Genomic DNA, 24,355 nt, shown 5'->3' with positions numbered 1-24,355 from the left:
GTATAATTGTGTTATTAGCCTCATTATAAGACATATCATCCTGCATTATTCATCCTGATTAATCAAACATTGCAGGAGCTTATTTTTTCCAGTATGTGGATGTGGATATTGCTTAATCGTCGTATTGTAGTTATTTCTTAACCTTGCACCTGAACCCTTTTCGGTTGAATGTGCACACTAGTGCTCCTTTTTGTGTCTCTTTACCAATGAAGATTGGCCAATAAATGCTCTGTGCTAACTAAATATTTAGTCAAGCAAATTAAAAACTGTCTGGGGTGCACACAGCTGCCCCAGTAGCCCCAGGAAAATTACCCCAGGAGTCTTTAGTGAAATGACCCTTTAAAAGGCCTTTAGTGTCTCAGGGCATGAACAGATTTTAAAATCAACTAAAACTGTGTAGGGAGTGCGATGTGTAGGGACACTGATGTATTTGTACTGTCTGCACCCTTCTTTCTCTTCTGTTGTTTAACAGCTGATGGTGTGGTGGTGGGTGGGTGGGAGAGGGTGAGCAAGCTATGTATCTGAGTATGAATGTATGAGCTGTATACTTGTATTGTATGTATCTACCGGTACAGTATGTCTGTTTTTATGGGTCCCCCTCGAAAATGAGATGCTCCATCTCAAGCGGGTATCCCTTCAATAAATCTGAAATCTGATCTGTTAAGAGACACAGTGTTGTGTAAATGTTGACACATATCCTTACCCAGTTTGAATGTAACATCATGGCTGTTCCTAAAGATCCCTTTTAGCCAGTCCTTTTTTGCTTAAATTGCATTACAAATGACAGACTATGACGGAACAAACTTTTGATGGAAGTATGTCTGTAGATGGAGCTCTTGAACCAATGCAATCTTAACATACAATCATAATAAAGTCACAACTAAGTCATTAATCGGTTAAGAAATCACACACTACACAGTTTTTTTTTAACATTGTTCCAATAGATAATTAATTTGATATGCTGCACAGATAGTTTATATCTGTGCTAATTTTCAGTTCAAATATTAACCACCTGAACCTATACTTTGTTAGACTGAGAGAACGAGAGCAATCCATGGTCTCGAAGGGCGGATCCAAACCCAGGCGCCCGGAGCAGGCGCGTCCTCCGATTGCTTCACCAATCTATGTCCCCGCCTCCCCCCCCCTCCCCCCTCCCCCCCCCCCCGGTCTGTGCACGGAGCAGGCTGACGTCACCAAATTTAGAGCGACGCCCCTCTGCACTCTGAATGGTTAGGAGATAACAAGCTTCAAAGACCATCGTTCCTGCATCGTTCCCCCAGACTTTTTTCTTTTGTAACAAAAAAAATGGCTGGGTTTCCGAGGCTAATACTTTGTTGACTGAAGTCCCCAAGGTGTTTATCCTGGGCCCCCTCTTTTTTCCATCTACACCAAATCTCTGAGCCAAACTATGATTCACTAGTAAGAGATCACACCTTCTGCTCAAGTTAAACAGCATTTATTGAACAACATGAGATGTGTGTGTAATGCTGAGGAGCCCGAGGTGGGGCGAGACTCAGGGTGGGGGAGACTCAGGCTGGGGGAGACTCAGGCTGGGGGAGACCCAGCGGTTGCTCTGCTCAGGGGCGGTCTGTCGCCTTTGCTCCGACACTGCCCCGCCCAGGGGCTCCTGGAGGATGGAGAAAAACAAAGTTAGATAAGCAAAATTGGTGAGAAAGGAGGTGGTTGGGGAGGAGGAGGGGATGGATTGTACGAGCAGCAAAATCAAACAGGTAGGTGACACAATCGCAGGTGTATTTATACTGTGGTGATTGCAACGTGGATTGGCTGAGAGATAAGCAACGCAGGTGAACTTCATAATGTGATAGAGAACGGGAGTGGCCAGGTTGAGCAGGGGGAGGTCTCTACTCCTGAATATGCGTTGAATACAACTACATGAGTGTGAGCTTGTAGATCTGCTATTTTCGCTGAATATTCACCTGCTCTGACATGCCCAGAATAGGGACGCTATAGGATTCAAATGATTAAGATTCATATGAAAGAAGAAAACAAGAATTTGGAGATGATGATCGGTTGATCCTATTCATCCTGCAGGCTATTCATTCCAAGGAAAAAAGGTTGGAAACCGCAGATAAAGATGTTATGTAAATGTGTTTCTATGATGTTCAAATGGTGTGCACGTGAAATGGTCAACCTGGTCAGTCAGTCTCCATGGCCAGCTCTTCATCATCTGAACGGCCAATCTCCATAGCAGTCTCTTCATCTTTATCCCGAGGGAATAGAGGAAATCACATTTTTAGGACAACTCCTATTACAGTGGTAAATTACATTTTATATATATATATATATATATATATATATATGTATATATATATATATATATATATAAGGATAAGGATAAGGATAATTCCTTTTAACAGGTCGTTCATGAAAGTCCTTGCGGTCTTGTTTCCAATGAGAACCTGTGAGCAATTAGGGGTTAAGAGTCTTGCTCAGGGACAAATTTAATTTCATCGACACATATGCTGACCTGGCCTGGAATCGAACCTGGGGCAACCAGGGCCTTTGGCTCCCTAGGCGGGTTCACTAACCATTCAGCTATATAAATAATACAATACATTTGCAAGAAGTACAGTGCGGTATGCCTAACCTGAAACATCCTTGGCCTTGATCAGAGGGTGTCAGTGTCAGCACTGCATTGGCTGTCTATAGTAAACAAAACATTCACACTAAATTACTTAAATGGCTTATTTTTAAGAGCCTGATTGTGTATTTAAAACTATTGGCCAGCAAACTCACCGGAGGCAAGGGGAACGTGTTCTTCCCATCCACCACCACACCAGGAACTCCAGAAGGATTGTCAACGCATTGCACTGGAACCTGCAGTATAAAAAGTATTTTGTTTTATATTAAGACTGTACTGTGGGCCTGTCACACCTCTGCCAGGGCCCGCAAAGGACCATGCATGGCGGGGGTGTCCTCTTCCCTGAGCTAGGCCTAAAGCCTGACCAGAAAACAAAAAGTGCAGGGATTTTACACAGCCATTTTGAAGGGCGGTAAATCTAACCTGAAAAAGGCCATGGAGTATACTGTAAATGCGCCTTAACGGCTAGGCTAGTGGCAGCACTCGCAGCACATCTGACTTACCAATATAGTTTGAATTTCATCTTGAGCCATAGCTAAAGCTATCTATCTACAGTAGCTAAACCGCATTGAGTTTTATTCCGAACATAATCCAGCTGTAACGAAAGAGGAGCTCAAAAGTATGCTCAAAAAGTGATGCTAACATGTTAACATGTTATCCATCATCCTCCATAACTCGTTTGCAACTAGCAAACTATGTCAAACTAAGTCCTACAGTACAATAACTAATGCATGTAGTAGGCCCACTATGATAATAGCAAGCACTTTGGTAATACACCATTTTAGCACAGATTTGTTGATACACACATACTTTTCCTTCGATCACTTTTCGTTCCATTGTGCATCAGCCTAGCTGCCTCTACTTCCGCATTTGATCATAGCAAATCATGGCAAATCGTGCATGTGCATCAACGTACTGTGCGTAAAGCACCACGTGCCAGCATAGGCACCAAAACAGCCAATCACTGACACATTAAAAAATCCGAAAGGATGCCGTAAACTCACTGTTCATGGGATACCCCCTATTTTTACCCTGATAATGCTATATTGTGCACAACAAATCCATGTGGAAATCATTCAAATAAACAAAACAGAACGTCATTGCAGCACTGCAACAAGACCAATGATAAGGTTTCATTGCCTTTTGCCAGGTTTACATGTATGCATGATTGCAGGAAGTACACTTTAGTTAGCGAGACCAATGGCCAAAATGAGTCTACACGCACACACACATGTATAGTCGTATATATATCGCAATAATAATGTGTAGTTGTCACAAAATCCCAAGGCACACATGGACTTGTGTTACGGCACACCATTGCACGTCAGCACCATTTGACAACAAATGAGTAGTAAGTAAATAAATAAATAAATACTGAGAAAAATCTGCTGTTCTTCTGACTGAGTTTAAAAAAATATATAAGTGTAATTACAACCTAACACCAGTAAATACTGTATAAATATCCATATGAGTGGATACAGACTTTAGACAGTGGCCCTGACAGATGCTCAGATACCTGACTCAGCTGCATTTGTATAATTTTGTCTGAAAGGTTTTCAGATTTTGAATTTTATTTATTTAATTTTCTGATACATTTTAACACACATGAGTTAAACACTTCAGTTCTATTGGGAATCGAATCAATTTTACTCAAATGACCCTAGGCTACTGTATCATCATAATATGATGAAAAAACATAAAAAGTTGACATATTATGTCAACTTTTTATGTTTTTTTGTAAATTGAGGCCCTACAGTACTTCGTCATACGAGAGTGTCGCACAAAAACAGCAGATCCACATGCTCACAACATTGCATCGCGCTGGCCTGGGTTTGCATTTGATCCATGGCACCATGTAATGCACAATCATTTACACAAGGTGTCTCTCTACCACCTTCCCTGTCTCTTTGTTCACTGTCCGACCTGAATTAGCATAAAATGGAATTAGGGCGCCGATGGTCAAGTGGTTAAGGCGCATACTACATATAGGCTCTGATGCAGTGAGTCGCAGGTTAGATTCCCGAGGCTGATGGCCTTTGCTGTGTGTCACTCCCTGTCTCTCTCTGCCTGTTTCATGTCAATCTTCACTGTGATATCCAAATAAAAGCAGAGAATCCCAAACAATATCTTAAAGAAAAAAATCTTTAAAAGAAAAAAGTACCCCCCAAAAAAGTGTATAGGAAAAAAAGATTATAAATAACACATTTAAAAAATAAAATCATGCTGAATCATGCAAGAATACAGAAAATTACCCATTTACCTGTTTTCCAATCAAGTTGCCAAGCTTGTTTATCCATTTGAATTATTGTTGACTCTAGCCATGATGCACCAAGCTGCTCAAAGCAGATAGTGACAGCCGCTTCACTTTCACATTGGTTTTAGCAATACTACAAAGGATGACGACATTACAAGCTGCACCAATGGGTGCTCTTCTCTCTTCTCTACTTACTGTTGTGTCTCCCGCTCTTTTGACACACACACACACACACACACACACACACACACACACACACACACACACACACACACACACACACACACACACACACACACACACACACACACACACACACACACACACCGAGATGGCACAAGTGCTGCTCATGAAATACTAAATATTTATGGTAGTTTTGCAGTCCTTTATGGTTGCCCAGTGCCCTGCACCTTTTGCTTTTTAGGCATGAGCTAAACATTTTTCACATCAGGTAAGAGCTACATTTGCCAGACAGTGTAAACCACCACTGGGAGTTCAGTTCCTTCTTAAATTTTTCTCAGTTCAATGTCGGCTGGGAAAGTCTAGACAAAAGATGTGTGGTTTCTAAAAAAGTGACATTCCAAGTTCCCTTTCTTCACGATCACTGTGCAATTGAGGCTTTATTTAGACAAATAAAATACTGATGACAGCACTTGAGCCAGGTTCACGTACAGTACATAGACATGTACAGTACATATGACTGATATTTCAGTTCCTTTTTCCTTTTCTCAGTTCACTATTGGCTGGAGAAGTCTTGTCAAATGATTTGTCGGTTTTGTGCAACTATGCATTGCTGCATAGTTGTTTCAGATGAGACAAAAACACTTTCCATCAGGCACTCCTTAGCTGTGATTGACAAAGAGTAATAGTATTCTAGAACTAAACAGGTAATATACCTGGAGCATTGCCAGGATCATTCTTATGTTAATTCACGCTGCACCTCTCCCCTGATATGATTCGTTGGGGTTCACATTCAAACGAGAAAACCTGAGCGTGACTGGTCGAGCAATATGAATGGATGTTTTTATCTGGTTTTCAAATTGCTCCACAATTGACCAAAGAGCCCCTCAGGATCAATAAGTTGATCGGACATGCCCACCCCTGCCCTATAATAACTAGTTCTTGATGGCACATGGTAGGTCACTACAGTAAGGCCTGATATACATGTCAGGCTTTAAACCTTAGCTCATGTCATTATCTAACTGTTAAATACTTGTTGAATACCACCTGTCCATTTTGCACTGTAAAATTAAGGTGTGTTATTTTCACATGCCATAACTATTGGCATTTTCATCGACAATGTCTATCACAGTGTTATGCCTTTGGCTGTTATCCTATATTAGAATTGACTAGACTAGAGGGTGGGCGGACGGTGGACGTCACAAACGTAACATGCGGACCTGCGAGGCGCACCATTGCTTCGATCTGCACCAAACTTGGCACAAACATTGTTCAGGGGTCTACGTCTACCATCAGAATAGTCATACCAGGGGTCACATCGGGGGGCCCCGAGGCCCACAGATACCCTGTTACTCCAATCGGCACCAAACTTAGCAAGCACAGCCGCTGTTCAGGGGTCTGCCATGAAAATAATCACACACAAAAAAACGAAATACCACACAAATGGGGCACTACAGCACTGTTGAACACTTCAAATGGCCATAACTCGGTGACCATTGCTCTGACCAGCGCAATACAGGGCTGGATTTGAATGTCATTAATGAGAGTATAAAAGCTCTGTAAACGTTTTTGTGAGGAACACTGGTGTTTTTGGTCTAAAATAGAGGAACTCAAAACTCGAATAAATTCAGGAAACCAAGGAGTACATTAACGAGGACTCTACTGAACGTGACAAACAACACGACAATGAACCAACACAGTATGCACTCTCAGGCAGTCTTTGAAGTCTTTGGGGCACGTTTTAGGTGGTTGGTTCTGTCTCTGCTAGCAAAAGAAAAACATTCCAATAAAACAATAGCGACAACAGTACCCACCTGTTTCTTGGCTGTGTGTTTTCCACTTCCTGTCGGATTTCATTGGATATCATTAGTCATCTGACCGGTTTCATTGGATTTCATTGGATCAAAAGACAGGAAGTGGAACACAGTGAAAAGCCTAGGAAACAGGTGGATACTTAATACCGTAATTGGAACCACGCCGTTGTGGATCCAGAGATCTACATGCTTCAATTTCATATGTTATGTTTCATGTGACCTCTATGTCATGGAGGAGGCCACAAGGATGTTTAATAGATGAGCAAGTTTCTCTGAAACATCCACCTACAGTATGACTCATATTTATTCTTCTCGCTCATTCTTAATACATCTTGAAGACCAAAAAATAGTCCCCTTCAGTAACTTGTCATCTCTTTACCCATTTTCAATCTCATCTTTATTTAAATGGTTGCATTTTGAGTCCAGGTGGTAGAGCGGCCTTCTCGGCATTGGAAGGTTCCGGGTTCAATCTTGGTTCAATAGTACTCACATTTTGTAGTAAAAGTCCGGAATTCAAAATTGACTTGAGTAAAAGCACAAAGGTATGGGTATCAACATGTACTTAAAGTTCCAAAATTAGAAAGTACTCATAATGCAGAATGTCCCATTTCACAAGTTTTCAAATGTACAAAAATCTTTTGAAAACAGCAGATCTACAAGCTCACAATGCATCGCATCGTGACGCATTGTGAGCTTGTAGATCGGCTATTTTCAAATGGCCGAAATGTACGTAGGGCTGAAGTGGTTAATGTATGTTTTGTAATAATAATCAAAATCTACAAAGTAACTAAAGTTTTCAAACCATTGTAGTGGAGTAAAAGTACAATATTTGCCTCTGAGATGTTGTGGAGTAGAAAGAAAAGTACTGAAAATTGGAAATACTCCAGTAAAGTAAAAGTACCTCAACATTGTACTTAAGTACAGTGATTGAGTAAATGTTAATTTACACCACTGTGTATATCAAACTGTCTGGGGGTCCTTGAAATTAAAAAGTCGAGAAATCTCTGAACTAAACTACAGTATACTGGATCTGCGCTGTAAAATCCTCAGTGTCAATTTAACTCTCAGAGTTAGGGACTTGGACTCCTTGGTGGGTCCTGGACTCGACGTTGAGAAACACTGTTAGAAGAATAGCAGAGATGGCAATTAACAAATTAGGTATTTGGCATTCACTCTTATCCAAGCTTTTATTACTTTTTGATAGGAATGCCTCCTCCATGAGACACAGAGATGGGTTGGCCCAAAACTGTTAAACAAATAAATAAATAAAACAGATGCAAAGTTAAGTCCTCTGTCGTGTCATGTGACACTGCAGTGTTTAGAACACGGGCGTAGGTTTTACTTCTACATCACACGGTAGCACATTCAACCACAGACAACCGCCGCCTCTGCAACCGTCCTTGCATGTTTCACAAACAAAAGAGTGGCCACAAAGTTTCTTAATCTTTTAGACATTTGGAGACATTCTAATACTATGACCATGTGGAAGAATGTTGTTTTATCCTAATAGCCATTATTACTGGCTTATGAAAGTTAACAAATAAAGATTTTGTGCCATAACTGCATATGTGTGTTTTGCTGATTGCTTACTATATCTAGCTGATGTGCATATGAGAATAACTCACATGTTGTGCAGAAATGCAACCACATTCTTTGAAGTTGTTATTTAGATGACTTCTCTACAACCACATCCTGTAGAGATGATATTTAGAAGACCTATTTTCAGTGGAAAGTACGTCTTGTCTGGTTTGTTGTTTGACACCTACAAACCACAGATGTTCGTTTGCAACATGGCAAATGAATCATCAAGTTTCCCTTCAATTGCAGGGTGCATTTATTATTGTACTGTATTTTTAGTTCTACTTATACTGTATATTTTGACTGTGTCTCTATTGGACATCATACATGATGAGATATACGCAACAAATAGAATCTTGAATCTATTATTGCTATTTTCAGTATTTTCTTTTTTGTGTAATGTTGAGGAGCTGAAACCCAAGAAATATAAGCTACTCTCTAATAATTGTATGTAACAATAAAGCAACTTGGATCTTAAAAATTCACTCAGCCTCTGCAGAGAAAGCAGAAAACCTGACAAGTGCTTCTACCTGAAGACACATCCTCTGACTTCTGTTGTATAGGAAAGTAAAGGAATGACCTTTACTGTCAGTAGCAGAAGAGTTGAATCAGTACTTGGACTGGAACCTTGTCATCTCATTTTTCACCCTGGTCACAAGTTGTATCTCTCTATCACTTTATTTAGGTCATAACGTATGGCTAGCTAATTTAAGACAAGAAATTTGTAAAGGAAACATTCTGTAGTTATAGCGGAGACACGAGAGCAGGTTGAAAAAATTAGGGAAATGAAAGCTGTGGGAGCAAACAAAATCACATTTTTCCCAGACCGGCCCGTGACCTCTAAAAGGTGTTAAAGTGTGTATCTTGTTGAGATACAGGTATGTGAGGGGTTTAATCACGCTACATTAGATATAGTTTACAGTCAATAAGAAAAATAAGCTACAGGTATGTGATGTGGCTGAACCAGATAAACCTAACGCTATACAAGATAACCCCTCAGACTCCTTGTGATTTATGAGATACAGGGGTCTGATGGATTTAATCATGCTACATTACATATTGTTTACAGGCAATATGTGGTGTGATGTGGCTGAGCCAGATAAACCTAGCGCCATATGCAAGATAACTCCTCATTAAGTGCGCAAGAGATATCATACAGGGGTCTGATGGTTTGAATTATACAATAAATATTGTATACTGTAAATATGAAGCTAGTCTGGCATTGTCTTTATATTATTGTTTCTGGAAATTTCATACACAGAAACGTTAATTATTGTACTCCAAACATCCCATTGTATTTGTTCATGAAGATGTGAGATATGAGTAAGTTAGTAGGTCGAGAGGCTTATTGTTGGTATCAACTGAGAACGCAGGAGTCCATCTTCAGTTCAGTTTGCTAGACCCCTGGGAGATGGATCGCTGAGGTGTAGCACAACACTTACCCAAGCCGTGCTACTCATATGCTGAGATCAAACCCTACTCTACTGATTGAGCTACCCAGACACAGATATGAGTAGCATACAAACAAATGAGTGACCTTTTTCTGCTTCTTTAGAGCAACAGCCCCTCAAAATGGTCATGTCCCTGAGAGGCACCATCATCAATGATAATTGACTGTGACCATGTGGAAGAATGTTGTTTTATCCTAATATCTATTGATAAAAGTTAACTAATAAAGATCTGTGTTATAAATGTATGATACAACTGTTTGTAGTCTCTCTAACTGTTGTAACTATGTAAGCATAGTAGACCTATGCTGTGCTGTGCAAAACCACAACATCCTGTCCTACTAGTGTAGGTGTACTCTTCCAGGAAACCCCTTGTAATTCTATGAAATTAGACATCTCTAACTGTATGGGCTATTAGCAAACACAAAGAATTTTAACACATACCAACCACAGAACATAGTGTCCCTAGCATCAGTCTCTGTAGATGATCTCTTTATTATTATTATTATTTAATACATTTGTATTGCAGATAATGACGCATACAATCATTTGACCCATCAAAGCAATCATTTTTTTCTTATAAAATCCCACTACACAAGATAAACTAGAAAAAGTGCTCCTCGGAGCACAGGTCTCCGCCAGGTCAGGTAGGTTGTTGTAGGCCAGCAATGTTCGGAATTTGCCAATCAGGATGGAATAGGAAAAATCGGACGGAACCATCTTGATCACTTGACTACAGAGATAATATGTACCGATTTGCATGATGTTTGGACAAAATGTGTTGGAGTAATATAAAAAAGAAAAGTGTTGGAAAAATCTGCCTCCTGGTGGCGCTATAATAGGGCAATGTTAAAAGGGTGACATTTGTTCCTCAACGAAGTGCGAATGTGTGTGCAAAGTTTCACGGCAATCGGACGCTGGATTCATGATTTGCGGCATTTTGTTCAAAACATTTTGTTCAAAACGGGCCACTCCTGCAAAGTGTGTGTGTGTGTCAATCTTAGCCAATCAGGATTGAATATGAGAAATCAAAGAGATCCGTCTTGATCACATGATAGAGATCATGTGTACCGATTTGCGTGAAATTTGGATAAAATCTGAAGGCTTGATATCAAAGAATTTACTTTAGACGGCCTCCTGGTGGCGCTATAAAAGGCAAATGTGAAAAATGCAGGGCAAAGGCTTTTCCTTGGCCTCTAGAGAGTGTGCAAACAAAGTTTTACACAGATCGGTGCAGTTATTGGTAAAAACACGAATTGGCCTGTTATAGCGCTTTGAAGATTTGAAACATTTTAAGTGGCATTTCTTCCTCGGCCTAATGGGAATGTGTGTGTGAAATTTCACGGAAATTGCAAGCTGCGTTCATGAATTGAGGCATTTTGTTCAAAACGGACCAATCCTGCAAACTTTGGAGGCCAACCTTAGCCAATGAGGATGGAATCTGGGAAATCGGTGCGATCAAGCCAACGGTGCCAGAGATTAGCTGGTGACAGACGGACACACGGACGGACGGACAGGGGGTAAAACATACTCTCTCGCCATGCCTTTGACCTGGCGGAGACAATAAAACACTATGGCGGATTTAAAACAAAAACACAGGGTGGTTAGAAATAAAATAAATACAATTTTGCTGGAAGAAAGAAAATGTAATATACTGTAATTATAAAACAGGATGTAAATTACACAGGTAATATTGTTGCAGGGTTGACACTTGCAACAACATCCTTCTCCATACTTTCTCCGTACTTTTTACTTTTGTACTTTAAGTACATTTGGATACCAATACTTTTGTACTAGTACTTTTACTCAAGTAAATTCAGAATTTCTGACTTTTACTTGTAACAGGGTATTTCTATATTGCAGTATTGATACTTTTACTTAAGTAAAAACATTTAGTACTTTTTCCACCACTGCCCACAGTACAAGGCTAGACTGTTTGAGGACTCCAAAATGGCCACAAGGGGGCAGGGAACCCATTGTTTGTCAAATGCCTTTGAGGAGAAAGATGTACATTATCTCTCAATAGAGATGTCAGGTGGAAAACTGTCTTTCTATGGCCACACATTCCTGGCAGATCATTTTTCTAACGGATGTCGTTGTGCACACAACAGGTTCAAAATAACAGGTTCAAAATAACCCATCGGGGCACAAGAACAAGACCAAACCGGATGCACCACAATAGTTTCAAACCCCTATTTACAATTTACAATGTAAATAATCCTTATCCAGAGCAATTTACATGTGCGATACCAGAGTAAACGGCATTAACTCTTGTCAAACTAATAACAGGGTAAATGATAGCGTACACTACAGAGAAATTAGGCCAAAGGCAAAGTATCTGACACCAGGTAAACATCAACTAACATTCAAATAACATAACTATGTGAATAAGTAGGCTAATCAGCTAACTGGAGACATGCATAGTAATTAGAACGTAATTAGAGAATCTACATGACAGGCTCTGAACTTCAAAAGGAGAGAGGTGGCATGATTATATCTTGTATTCATTTTTTCTAAATAATGTTTTAGTAACCTACATCTTGTGATTGTGGCTCTCCCTGCTGGGATAGACCTGTTGTGACAGTTGTGGACATCTATAATGAACCTCACCGACTGTGAGTCTATTGATTGTGCAATTACACCGGCTGGTAAGGGGCATTTTGCCCCCCAAAAAATAATAGTAATTAAGGATCCATTTTTTTCATGGTATAATAGCGAGTTGATGCACATTATTTATTTTCTGTGAATAATCACAGGCAATATTATCGACTATTAAAATACATTACGCCTAGGTGCATTTACCTATGAGATGGGTGAGGGCTGTATATATGATTTTCCATTACACAATCTAAGCCTTAAATATTACATGTGGAAGCACTTGGGTATGGCGTGTTTATTAAATCATAAATATAGAATCAGAGATGGTACTTCTCTTAGTTACCTGACTGGAAGTGGAAGTGGGTGTTGACTGCACATTGAAGCATACACCATGAGCTTGGTTGGGGACATGGTTCTTGGACAAGAATCACCACTTTTACCTGAATATTTAAAGACAAGCATTTAGCATTATTAGATATGTTTTAAAGAAAATGTAATATAAAATAAATGTCCATGCTTTTTATTTAATTTGATCCAAAACACAGACAAACCCCTCCACTATTCACCTCTGACAAGATCGCAACAACTGCATCATCTTTGACATGCATCCCATGTCTATGCGACCCACTGTTTCTCAACCAATAGTCCACGGACTACTAGTGGTCCATGGTATAATTAGGTCTGCATGTGGTCCATGGGAAAATGTTTTAAAATGGAAATGAATAAAATACCTCTGTTAAATGTATTAAAATATGTTTAAATAATTTAAAGTCCATAATAAAATTATATATTTTTTATAATTCAAATGATATAAAGAATAATTTGATACTAGTATTTGCAACAAATTATATCAAGCCCTTATAGGTCATTATTTAACTGAAATATGCTAGTGCTCCAGAGCTTAAAAAAAAGAAAGTTAGAGAACCACTGATCTATTCTTATCTCAGGGTTACCCTAATTCCGTTCTTACTTTATCCAACCTTCCATATTGAACTATTGTTTACTGATATACTGATTGTATGAGCGCCGAGCACACATGAACCACACATGCATATATATTTCCTAATAATGATGACTCAACCAGGCAATCTGGTACATTTCCCCTTCTTGAGATTCCAACTCCCTTTTTCTGTGGAATTTCTTCATCTCCAACTTCCAAGTAAATTACAACATTGAGGCGTCTTCAGGTCATCAGGTCATTTAGTTTCTCAATCTCAACTAGAGGAAAAATGTTTAATAAAAATAAAAGACACTTTCCTATGTTTCTAAATGCATGAAGTAGCCTATACTGAGAAGATGTCTGTACTCTGTACCTGCCCTGTTTAACCTTTAGTTTAATGAAATACATTTTGATTTGAACCTGCCTGCACTGTCATCCTACGCTTTGGTCCCGTTCTACAAACAGGATATTATAAATGGACAAAGACACATGGAAACAGAGGGGTATATATAGACAGAGAACTAACTAGACACAGGTGAACTCAAAATACAATCAACGCAGGAGACCAACAGAACACAGGTGGAGAACATAACTAATCAATAGGTGAGAGCAACAGCTACAAGGTGAACAGGAAACGGCATCGAGTCGGTCAGATAGGCGGTTGTCCAGAACTGCCAGAAAGGTCTCTGGACATGACCCAACTGAGCTAGTTAGAAAACCACCTCTCTGTGATGGTCATGCTATGCTGTATCATTCAATCTATTAAATCTAAATTTAGATGGATGTAGCAAAGGCCTATACAAACATTGTTGTGAACTCATATGTCCGCTTCAGGCATTATCATTTGTTTTATATTTATGTTTTACATTTCACATGAGCATAATATGCATAAAGTCACAATCATAATCTTCATCAATCCAAGCTTGATTGTTGTGCAAAACTGTAATAAATAAGTCAGACATTGAAATAAATTCTATAACTTGGTCAGGGAGTTTGTAGTGTAGTCATTTGGCATGAAACTGATTAATAATGATAATAATAATAAACTTTATTTGTATAGCAGCTTTCATGACGTGAAATGCAGCTCAAAGTGCTTTACAGAGCAAGAATACAATTACAGAAAAGGTAGAACTAATTTAACAATAAAGCAAAAGAGAAAAGCAAAAGCATAAAACAACATTAAAATAAAAGCAAAACAGTGAGGACATGAATAACATGTTATTTATGCTGTGTTATGCAAGCTGTGTTGTTATGCAAGCTGATGTTGATTTAGAGCTGAAAATGATTCTTTATCTCCCTTAGTGGGAGAATATGATAATATATGGCTGGTGAAATCTATTGCGTGTTGTTACACACAATAGATTGTATGCGTTATGTTATGATTCTATCCATTAGTATGACACAATCTAATATATAGTTATGTGTGTGTGAGCAGTATGTGATTTTAATAGGCTATATGTATATGTGTGGTTATTGTATTTTTACAAGTAGCTAGCCTACTATCTCATCTCATACCAGATAACTGGCCAGTGACAAAGTGAAGGGGAAATGCCCCATATTGCAGCCAAGCTCAGTAACATATTTTGAACAGATTTGGCTTCATGTAATCTCTGCCTGCTTCTCTTCAACAGCTCTAGAATCTTTCCTGCCTCCCCCACTTTCCATTCCTCTTTCCCACACCTCCGTCCCCCATCCCCAACTTCTCTCTGAGGCCCTATATAACCTCTGGCGGTGCAGCTGTCTGTAGCAGTTACAAGCGTTGACTCAGTAGCGGCAGCAGATGTGTATTTGTGAATGTGTGTGTGTGTCTGTAAGTGACAGTGTGTACATCAGATCAGCTTTTCAGAGAGTGAAATCACCTGGGCTCAAACAGCCGTTAGGCAAGTAAAGAGAATGGACCAATCAGCTTTCACCCTGAGAACGACAGCGTTACTGCTGCTGGTGGCGTGTGTGACAGGTGAGTCCTAAAATGTAGATCAGGGGTCTTCAACAGGGGGTCCTCAGCGTTACTACAGGGAGTCCGCCAAATCTTTGTGTGATATGATTTTTTCTTAACCACTTGAACCCTAGCATCTTCTGAGGAGAACTTTAGCCAAAAATAGCAGATCTACAAGCTCACAACGCCTCACGCTGCGAGGCGTTGTGGGCTTGTAGATCGGCTATTTTTGGCAAAGAGGTATAGGTGTAGAGGGAAAAAAGAGCAGACCAAGTAAGCAAGAAAAGGATAATCTGAAACACAATTTTATACAATATAGAGGGGGTCCCTGCTTCATCTCTCTCTCAGCTAGGGGGTCCTTGGCCTGAAAACGTTGAAGACCCCTGATCTAGATCATTTAAATGGACGATTAAGTGGGTATTTATTATTTTTATCTTTTTAACTTTTAACTTTAACGTATAGGGGAGTTAACTTAGTTGATAAAGTGATACAGTCAGTCAAATATTGGGGTGCATTTCTCCTTTCCGACATGTCGCCTTTCCGACGTTGACGAACCCTACACCTAACCCTAACCCTAACCCTAACCGCACGCGGAAGCCACTAGTCGGAGTGGTGAGATGTCGGAATGGAGAGTGAACACCCAAATATTGATATACAGTGGTAGTGTAAGTACTGGAGCAGGGAACTAAACATGGTTATTTTAAAGTATTGTAAATTCCATGTTGATTGCTCCTGTTTTTATGTTTGTTTTTTAATCTTTGGAAAAATGGTTGTTGACCTTTATCAGGTAACATGACCATCTGTGTACTCGGAGCAGAGAAATGTGTCCCTGCATCAATAGTATTTCACCTTTTTCTTTATACTACAGCGCCGGTGGTAACATTCAACAGTATACATTGTGCAATGTTGGGTTGATTACGCTATGTGAGAAGACTTCATTTTCTAGTGCTAACCTACTTAACTTTTTTTGTTATTCATAACCACAACAAAGACTTTGTAAAAGTCTTTGTTGTAAAAGTCTTACAGTGGGAGGCAAACTGTAACCAAAAGATTGATCTAATGGTGGACAATACATACAGTATACGCCCCTATTCTATCTTTTAATTGTTGTGACCGTTGTCGTGGTCACGGGTCATGAAAATAAAAGAAGATCACGCGTTTGTTCCATCAAACTTTCGGCTGCAGTTTGCCTCCCCGTTTGGAGGAAGAAGGCTTAGAATATATGTACCGTGACCTCTCCTTTTTTAATATACACTCCTTGTTCAACACAGGATCCAAAATGGCTGCCTCAGCGTGTAGGAATAGAAAGTTGTAATGGACAAGGTGCATGCAATGGGTTTTCAAGTCGTTTCTACAATTGTGTGCTATCACATACAGTAATGAAACTTTTTTTTTACCAAGGAATTAATTAATTATATGTTCATCTCTCCTGTCCTCTCCCAGATGCTGAAACGGTCACTCCCTACAATGTGTATGTGCACGTAGGAGACCCAATCAATTTGCTGTGTCTCAAAGGTAAGTAACTTTTACCTAAAACTCGAAATAGTTTTTTTTTTTATATTAGAAGCGGAGCAGAGTTTAAATTCCTGTACGTTCTTGAATCAATAGAGGATGTTCATCTCCTCTCCTCTCCTCTCCTCTCCTCTCCTCTCCTCTCCTCTCCTCTCCTCTCCTCTCCTCTCCTCTCCTTTCTCCTTACCTTCCCCTTCCTCATCCTTCTACACCCCCCTTCCTTCCTCCTTCAAACATACCTCTCCTCCCTCTCTCTCCCATCCACCCCTCTCTCTCCCCCAGCAAGTGGATCAGACAGGATGAAGTGGCTGAGGGACGACAGAACCATTGATTTTGAGATGTCCTCCCCGAGGGTGACCGAGGAATCAGACGCTGTATCTTCTACACTGAGCATCTCAAGAGCCGGCCTGATTGACCAGGGCAACTACACCTGTAGGCAGCTCTGGTATGCAATAGGACGCCTACAGGATACGACCACAATGGTTCACGTTCAAGGTTAGAACCGATAATGGTGTGTGTGTGTGTGTGTGTGTGTGTGTGTGTGTGTGTGTGTGTGTGTGTCTGTGTGTGTGTGTGTGTGTGTGTGTGTGTGTGTGTGTGTGTGTGTGTGTCTGTGTGTCTGTGTGTGTGTGTGTGTGTGTGTGTGTGTGTGCGTGCGCGCAGTGCGTGCGTGCGTGCGTGCGTGTGTGAGATAGGCCCACAGGTACAAACCTGTCACATAGACTGCCACTTAAAGGGGTGTACTGTACGTGAAACAAGTGTTAAATAGCTCGATATTCTGACAGTGATCGTTGCTAGGAGTGTTTGTTCAGTAACAGGCCTCTCCATCTCTCTAGAACTTTAGAAAATATGTTTTTATGTTGGGATACCAATTTCACCCAACCAAGACTATCATTTGCAGGATACAGTATTAACAAGTGAAAAATGTGACAACATGTGACAGCCTACATTGAAACTACTGTATACACACTATAGCATCTGTCTACATAACATGCTATCTAAGTTACATTTTAGCCTTTGCATAATCCTGCAAGGTCGTCAAGGCTAGGGCAAGTGCTACGGGCTGAGGTGGAATCTGAAGAGGGGAGTCTTCAGATTACGGCAGAAGATTGGCAGTTCTAATTGCTATGGGGAGTTCATTCCATAGTTTGGGAGCCATCCATCCATCCATCCATCCATCCATCCATCCATCCATCCATCCATCCATCCATCCATCCATCCATCCATCCATCCTTCCTTCCTTCCTTCCTTCCTTCCTTCCTTCCTTCCTTCCTTCCTTCCTTTCTTTCTTTCTTTCTTTCTTTCTTTCTTTTTTTCGTCCTTCCTTCCTTCCTTCCTTTCTTTCTTTCTTTCTTTCTTTCTTTCTTTTTTTCGTCCTTCCTTCCTTCCTTCCTTCCTTTGAAAGTTCATGAGAGATAGTCCAGCAACAGAATGGTAACTTGTTATAGACAAAATCATTTGCTTCTGTAGGCTATTTTAATTAGATGCAAAACTAGAAAAAGTGCTCCTCCACAGGTCTCCACCAGGTCAGGTAGGTGGCATTTCTTCTTAGGCCTTTGATGGCAATCGGACGCTGCATTCATGATTTGAGGCATTTTGTTCCAAAAATGTGAAAAATGCAGGGCAAACGTGTTTCCTTGGCCTCTAGGGAGTGCACATTCCAAGTTTTACACAGATCGGTACAATTATAGGTGAAAACACATTCTTCCTCAGCCTAGTGGGAATGTGTGTGCAAAATTGCACGGAAATTGCATGGTGTGTTCATGATTTGAGGCATTTTGTTCAAAACGAAGCACTCCTGCAAACTTTGGAAGCTATTCTTAGCCAATCAGGATGGAATATGAACATTTTTTATTCTGTTCCAGTGGTTCCCAAACTGGGGTCTGGGCCAAAGATCAAAGCGCGCGCGCGCACACACACACACACACACACACACACACACACACACGAAAATACAACTAACACACACATTATTAAAGGTTATATGACATTCATTTTCACTCTTTTTATTTTTTATGTTTTTTTGGGGGGTTTATGACCTCAGTTACACCCAAAAAATCTGAACTTTGAACATTCAGTAGATTTTCTGTGGTCTGGTGTTTTCTAAATAATTAGGCTGAAAAGTAATCTGAGCTTGGCCCTTGGGCAGTGAAGTCACAGGGCATTAATCCCGCCCACTCTCCTCCTCGCCCCTCCCCTCCCCTATCCTTTCCTTTGGGGGGGGCGGGCGGAGCAGAGGTGATGATTGGCAGGCAAAATCCCTCAACAGCGACACCCGCAGGCACAGATTTATTTTTTCATTGCAGTTGAAAAGGCTTTAGAAATGTGAGAGAAAAAAACCTGCAATGGATCACTGGAGTGGATTTTTTTGTTAATACTTTTTATACACGTTTGAAGGACCATGACAGAGACTTTTAATGTGTGGCAAAACTGAATGTCATGAAACCTTTAATAATTAGCCAGTATACACTTTCTAATACTTGTGTGTGTTTTGCAGAGCATCCAGAGGTGTACCTGAGCCTGAAGGAACAGAGTGTGTCAAAAGGACAGAGGATGACTGTGTCCTGTAACGTGACGGGTCACCCCCAGCCTCAGCTACGCTGGATCAACAAGCAGAACGGACAGACGCTGGTTAGGACACGCACGCACATGCATGCACACACACACACATGTTGTCCTGTAGTACAGCGAGTACACTACATTGTACTGCAATTACACTGAAAACTGTGTCTCGATAATATTGTAATTCATTAATTATTATTTAATTAATCAGAAACGTCACTGCTAAAGGCCCAGTCCAGGATTTCTTTGAGAATATAAGTTAGTACTATAAGTTAGTACTATACTAGACCATACCCATGGGGGGATATGCACACATGATTTGGCAACCCGGGAGCCAGCGAGCGAACACAAAACCGCTAATAAACAGCTGACATTTGGGGAACTAGAGTTTCGGGGGGCTACGCCCCCCTCAACCCCAGCCGCGCACGGGGCCCAGCGTGGCCGCGTGTATATTGGGGGACCCAAATCGCCGGAGTAAAACTGTGGAAAAGTTAAAAAAAAAAAAAAAAAAATTTGAAAAAAATATATTTTTGATGTTTGAGGGGGACCCCCGCGGACCCCCTGCTGGTCGACGGACCCCCTGTGGAGTGTTGGGACGCGCGGGGACCCCCCTGGAACATGGCGGACCATTTCGGTGTTTTTTTTTTTTTCATGAAGGTGGTTGCTTGTTGCTGGCGCTGGCTGTGCAAACCTGGCAGCCCAGCGCATGCTGCCGCACGTTACACCAGAAATGGTGCCTGGAGAAAATGGTGACCAAAAAAAAAGTTTGGAAAAAAAGGAAAAAACCCCCGCAGCGGCTGGCTGCTGTTGTGGTGATGAGGTCGTGCGCACGGTAAACGGTACGAAGCTGCCTCCCCTTCCGTTTTGTCCGACATTTGGTGAGTAGAATTAATTATGTTGCGCGGTGGAAAAGGTGTAGTGAGCAGTGAGATGTCCCCTACGCGAGGCGTAAATTCAGCGCGGCCGCCGTGGCGAGTCAGTTGGCGACATGTGGTCTGGCGGTGCGTTGTTTATTCGATAACAGAGCTGTGGGGTGTCGACACCGAGGGTGCGGAAGTCGGTCGCCATTTATATAGTTAGATGTGAAAAAATTCAGATGAATTGCTCCAGCCACTGAGGAGAAGCTGGCAAAACTGAACTGTGTGTGTGTGTGTGTGTGTGTGTGTGTGTGTGTGTGTGTGTGTGTGTGTGTGTGTGTGTGTGTGTGTGTGTGTGTGTGTCAGGATTCTACATCAGGCCGAGTGCGGGTGCTAGACGGAGTGTTGATGATTGATGATGTAGCGCCCTCCGATGGCGGTCTGTATTCCTGCATGGCTGTCAGTCCCTCTGGCAATGCTTCTGGGGACATCAGACTGAAAAGTAAGAACATATTCATCAGGTTCATGATCAATCCCTCACTCCTTCAGTCAATCAAACAACACAGGGTTTGATGTGCTCGGGGCGGGTCTAGGGGGGTCCATGCCTCTGCTTTTGATATCCCTCCTCTGGTCATTCAGTTTTTATGGCCGGTGGGCGGGGTTATGTTTTATATGAAATTTATAATCACAATTATAATTAATTAATTAGAAATATTTGATAACCACGTTATATCACCCTGGCATCCCTATTCCCTATGTTGGGCAAATTAGCCCAAATTCGTCAATATTTTTTAATTCATAGCAGATTTACAAGTGTTGCATCCTGACACGTTGTGAGCTTGTAAATCTGCTAAAATGAAGGAGAAAAAAATGAACCAGTCAAGTAATGTTCAGATCCTCTGAGTCAGTGCTGTGTTGGTTCTTCTCTCTTCTCAGCTCAGCCTGGACTTCCTGACGCTCTGTCTGTCTCTCCTGGACCCACATCAGTCTACTTCTCCCTTCAAACCCCGCCCATCAGCGGAGGAACACCAATCACAGCCTTCGCCCTGCACGCCAGGCTGGGTCCAGCAGACAAATGGGCGGAGACTGTGATCCCGGCCTCAGGTATATAACCCCTCGTTAAGAGCGATTATGAATGAACGGATAAATAAATAAAATAATGGAATTTAACCACCTTTCAACCTGGCGTCCCTATTTTGTGTCAGTATGTCAGTATAGGCAAAAGTATCAATAAATACATTGAATGATGTCACAAAATGTCACAAACCGTTGTACTTTGTTGTAGGACTAAGTATAAAGCAGGTTCTATGTCAGTGGTTCTCAAACTTTTTCATGTCAAGGACCCCCAAGTTGACACTTATTAGCCCGCGGACCCCCATTTCAAAAGATATGCCAGGGACCCCATAAGAGAAGATTTTTTACGGCTCTAGCAGTGATTCTCAACCATTTTAATTTCAAGGATCACCAGTTTGACATGCATTACGGCTACAGACCCCCATTTAATGACATTTCTATCACTTTGACCGCAATTTATATTGTAAAATCCATGTCAATTTAACTCTGAGGGTGTACAAATGGAACCAAATGGACCCGTTAGGGTCCATTTGGTTCCATTTGTACACTCTCAGAGTTGCAGACCCATAAGGGTCCATTTGGTGCCTAATCTATCATTTAGCTGGGGACCCCCTGGAACTCCCTCAAGGACCCCTGGGGGTCCCCGGACCCCACTTTGAGAACCAATGGCTATGGTGTGTGCCATAGCCATTGGCTGTGTGCGTGCGCGTGTGGTGTGTGTGTGTGTGTGTGTGTGTGTGTGTGTGTGTGTGTGTGTGTGTGTGTGTGTGTGTGTGTGTGTGTGTGTGTGTGTGCGCGTGTGCGTGCATGCGTGTGTATGTGTTAGACCCACTGGTCATCGCTGGCCTCAGACCGTACACGTCCTACAGCGTGCGGTTGGCTGCCATCAACACTGTGGGCGTGGGGCCGTTCTCACAGACACACACTGTGCAGACACAGGGCATACGTAAGTAATACGCACACACTGTAATACACACTGGCACACACTGAAAGTACAACTAACACACAACTACTACTAACACACAGGGCGGCAGTGGCCTCAGGAGGTAGAGCCATCGGAGGGGGGAGGCATGCGTTAATCCGACAGACCTTTCCTCCGACTATGTGGCATCCGCGTGCGGTTAGGGTTAGGGTGCGGGTTTGGTTCGGGTTTAGTATTGGAAACGTCGGAGCGCTGCGCTGTCGGAGGAATGCGCTGTCGGACTAACGTACTGCACCCATCGGAGGGTTCTCGGTTTGATCCCCGGCTCCCCCTGTGTTTGTGTCGAAGTGCTCTTGAGCAAGACGCACAACTGCTCCTGATGAGCAGGTTGCTGCCTTGCATGGTTCCCTCCACCGTCGGTGTGTGGATGTGATGCCCTTCGGATAAAGCCACTACATAAATGCACTATAGAGCACCGAAGCCTGACGTAATTTACACATCCTACCTGGGTACTCTATACACACTAACACAAATCACCAATACACACTAACACACACTACAATAGACATTTACACACAGTCTACACAATGCAAACAGACTCTACCAACACTCTACCAATACACACACATACATGCTACTACACTGCACTACTCTCTCAAACAATACAAGGTGATAGAGAATTGTAGTTCACAATAGTAGTATAGTGTGTGTGTGTGTGTGTGTGTGTGTGTGTGTGTGTGTGTGTGTGTGTGTGTGTGTGTGTGTGTGTGTGTGCGTGTGCGTGTGCGTGTGCGTTTGTTAAGTGTGTGTGTGCTTTCTTTTTCCACTCATATGCTCTTATTCATTCATTTGCTAAATCATCTGCCATCATGTCCCCGCTCGATGCCCACTCACGCTGCTGATGACATCATTGCATTCTGCTGACATCACTTTTACAGAAGGTAAAGTATGCATATTCATCAATCAATCACTCACTCATATATATCCTCTGTAGCGTTTTGCAGGTATTGGTCAAGCTTAAAGACGGGGTGCCGTGATTTTCAGTGATTCCCCCCCTAAAACATAATCATCAGGTATTATGGTTATACTAGGAGGAAGATTTCTTTCAAAAAAGTGTACAGAAAGTGTTAAAATTATGTATACCTGGTTCTCACCTTAGCACCTCCTCCACCACCTTAGCACCACCCACCTGTCCTAGTCCCTCCTCCTCCTCATGCCTACACCTGTTGTGTTATGATAATGAGGGGGAGGGTATATTTTTACTGTGTAATTAAAGCGCTGCTTTTCTATTGGCACGTTTGACCCTCAAGGTTTCAGCGTCCAGGAAGAAACTCAAAATAGTCAGAAAATACATAAAACAGCATAAAAACACCACCAGGGGGCTTAATGGAGTTCTATCTCATAGACACATGAAAAACAGAAAAAGTGCAAAACCATGGCACCACCTCATGCTTCTTCAACATGTTACCAGCTACCAGACTTACCAGCATCATGCATACTGCCTAAAATCATTGGCTTTCCAACACTCAAACTCTTAGACATGAATGACAGAGCCCTCACGCTCCTAGCAGTCACAATAGCAAACTAGAAAAAGTGCTCCTCGGAGCACAGGTCTCCGCCAGGTCAGGTAGGTTATCGTGGCCTCCTGGTGGCGCTATAATGTGAAAAGGGTGGCACTTCTTAGGCCTTTGATGGCAATCGGACACTGCATTCATGATTTGAGGCATTTTGTTCCAAAAATGTGTTTTGTTAAATTAGACCTGTTGGTGGCGCTATAACAGGGCAATGTGGAAGGGTAGCATTTCTTCATTGTAGTGCAAATGTGTGAGCAAACTTTCACCGCAATCGGACCCTGTGTTCATGATTTGCGTTATTTTGTTGAAAACGGGCCACTCCTGCAATCTTTAGATGTCAATCTTAGCCAATCAGGATGCAATATGAAAAATCTAACAGATCCATTTTGATCACATGACTATAGAGATCATGTGTACCGATTTGCGTGAGATTTGGATAGAATCTGAAGGAGTAATATCCAAAAATGTGTTTTACATAAGCCAGCCTCCTGGTGGCGCTATAAA

General features: G+C 41.6%; 2 protein-coding genes and 1 long non-coding RNA gene across 5 annotated transcripts in view; 1 reads left to right on the top strand and 2 right to left on the bottom strand.

Moving 5' to 3' along the window:
* sult2st3 (sulfotransferase family 2, cytosolic sulfotransferase 3) overlaps window positions 1-24,355 on the bottom strand; it is a 340,324-nt gene that overhangs the window by 282,444 nt on the left and 33,525 nt on the right. The gene's annotated exons all lie outside the window — the stretch shown is intronic.
* On the bottom strand, window positions 997-4,940 carry LOC311042287. Of its 3 annotated transcripts, none has more exons than XR_014600486.1 (5): window positions 2,758-3,333; window positions 2,616-2,664; window positions 2,153-2,263; window positions 1,340-1,571; window positions 997-1,033 (listed from the first exon to the last, which is right to left on the bottom strand). It is a non-coding gene; the product is annotated as an uncharacterized lncRNA (long non-coding RNA). The 3 variants fall into 3 exon arrangements; XR_014600484.1 differs by lacking the exon at window positions 997-1,033 and adding an exon at window positions 4,863-4,940 and having other exon boundaries at window positions 1,333-1,571; window positions 2,758-2,838; XR_014600485.1 differs by lacking the exon at window positions 997-1,033 and having other exon boundaries at window positions 1,333-1,571; window positions 2,758-3,336.
* LOC311041689 (neural cell adhesion molecule 1-like) lies at window positions 15,308-23,271 on the top strand (the record flags this gene model as incomplete). The annotated part of the gene is made up of 8 exons (XM_084052169.1): window positions 15,308-15,371; window positions 16,794-16,865; window positions 17,145-17,357; window positions 19,360-19,493; window positions 20,648-20,783; window positions 21,218-21,385; window positions 22,182-22,301; window positions 23,216-23,271. 8 exons carry the CDS (start codon window positions 15,308-15,310, stop codon window positions 23,269-23,271), a joined length of 963 nt encoding a protein of 320 aa, XP_083908295.1.

This window comes from Gymnoscopelus microlampas, assembly GCF_963454915.1.
Source record: "Gymnoscopelus microlampas genome assembly, chromosome: 3".
In the NCBI taxonomy this organism is placed as follows: domain Eukaryota; kingdom Metazoa; phylum Chordata; class Actinopteri; order Myctophiformes; family Myctophidae; genus Gymnoscopelus; species Gymnoscopelus microlampas.
This window is presented reverse-complemented; position numbering and strand designations above follow the sequence as displayed.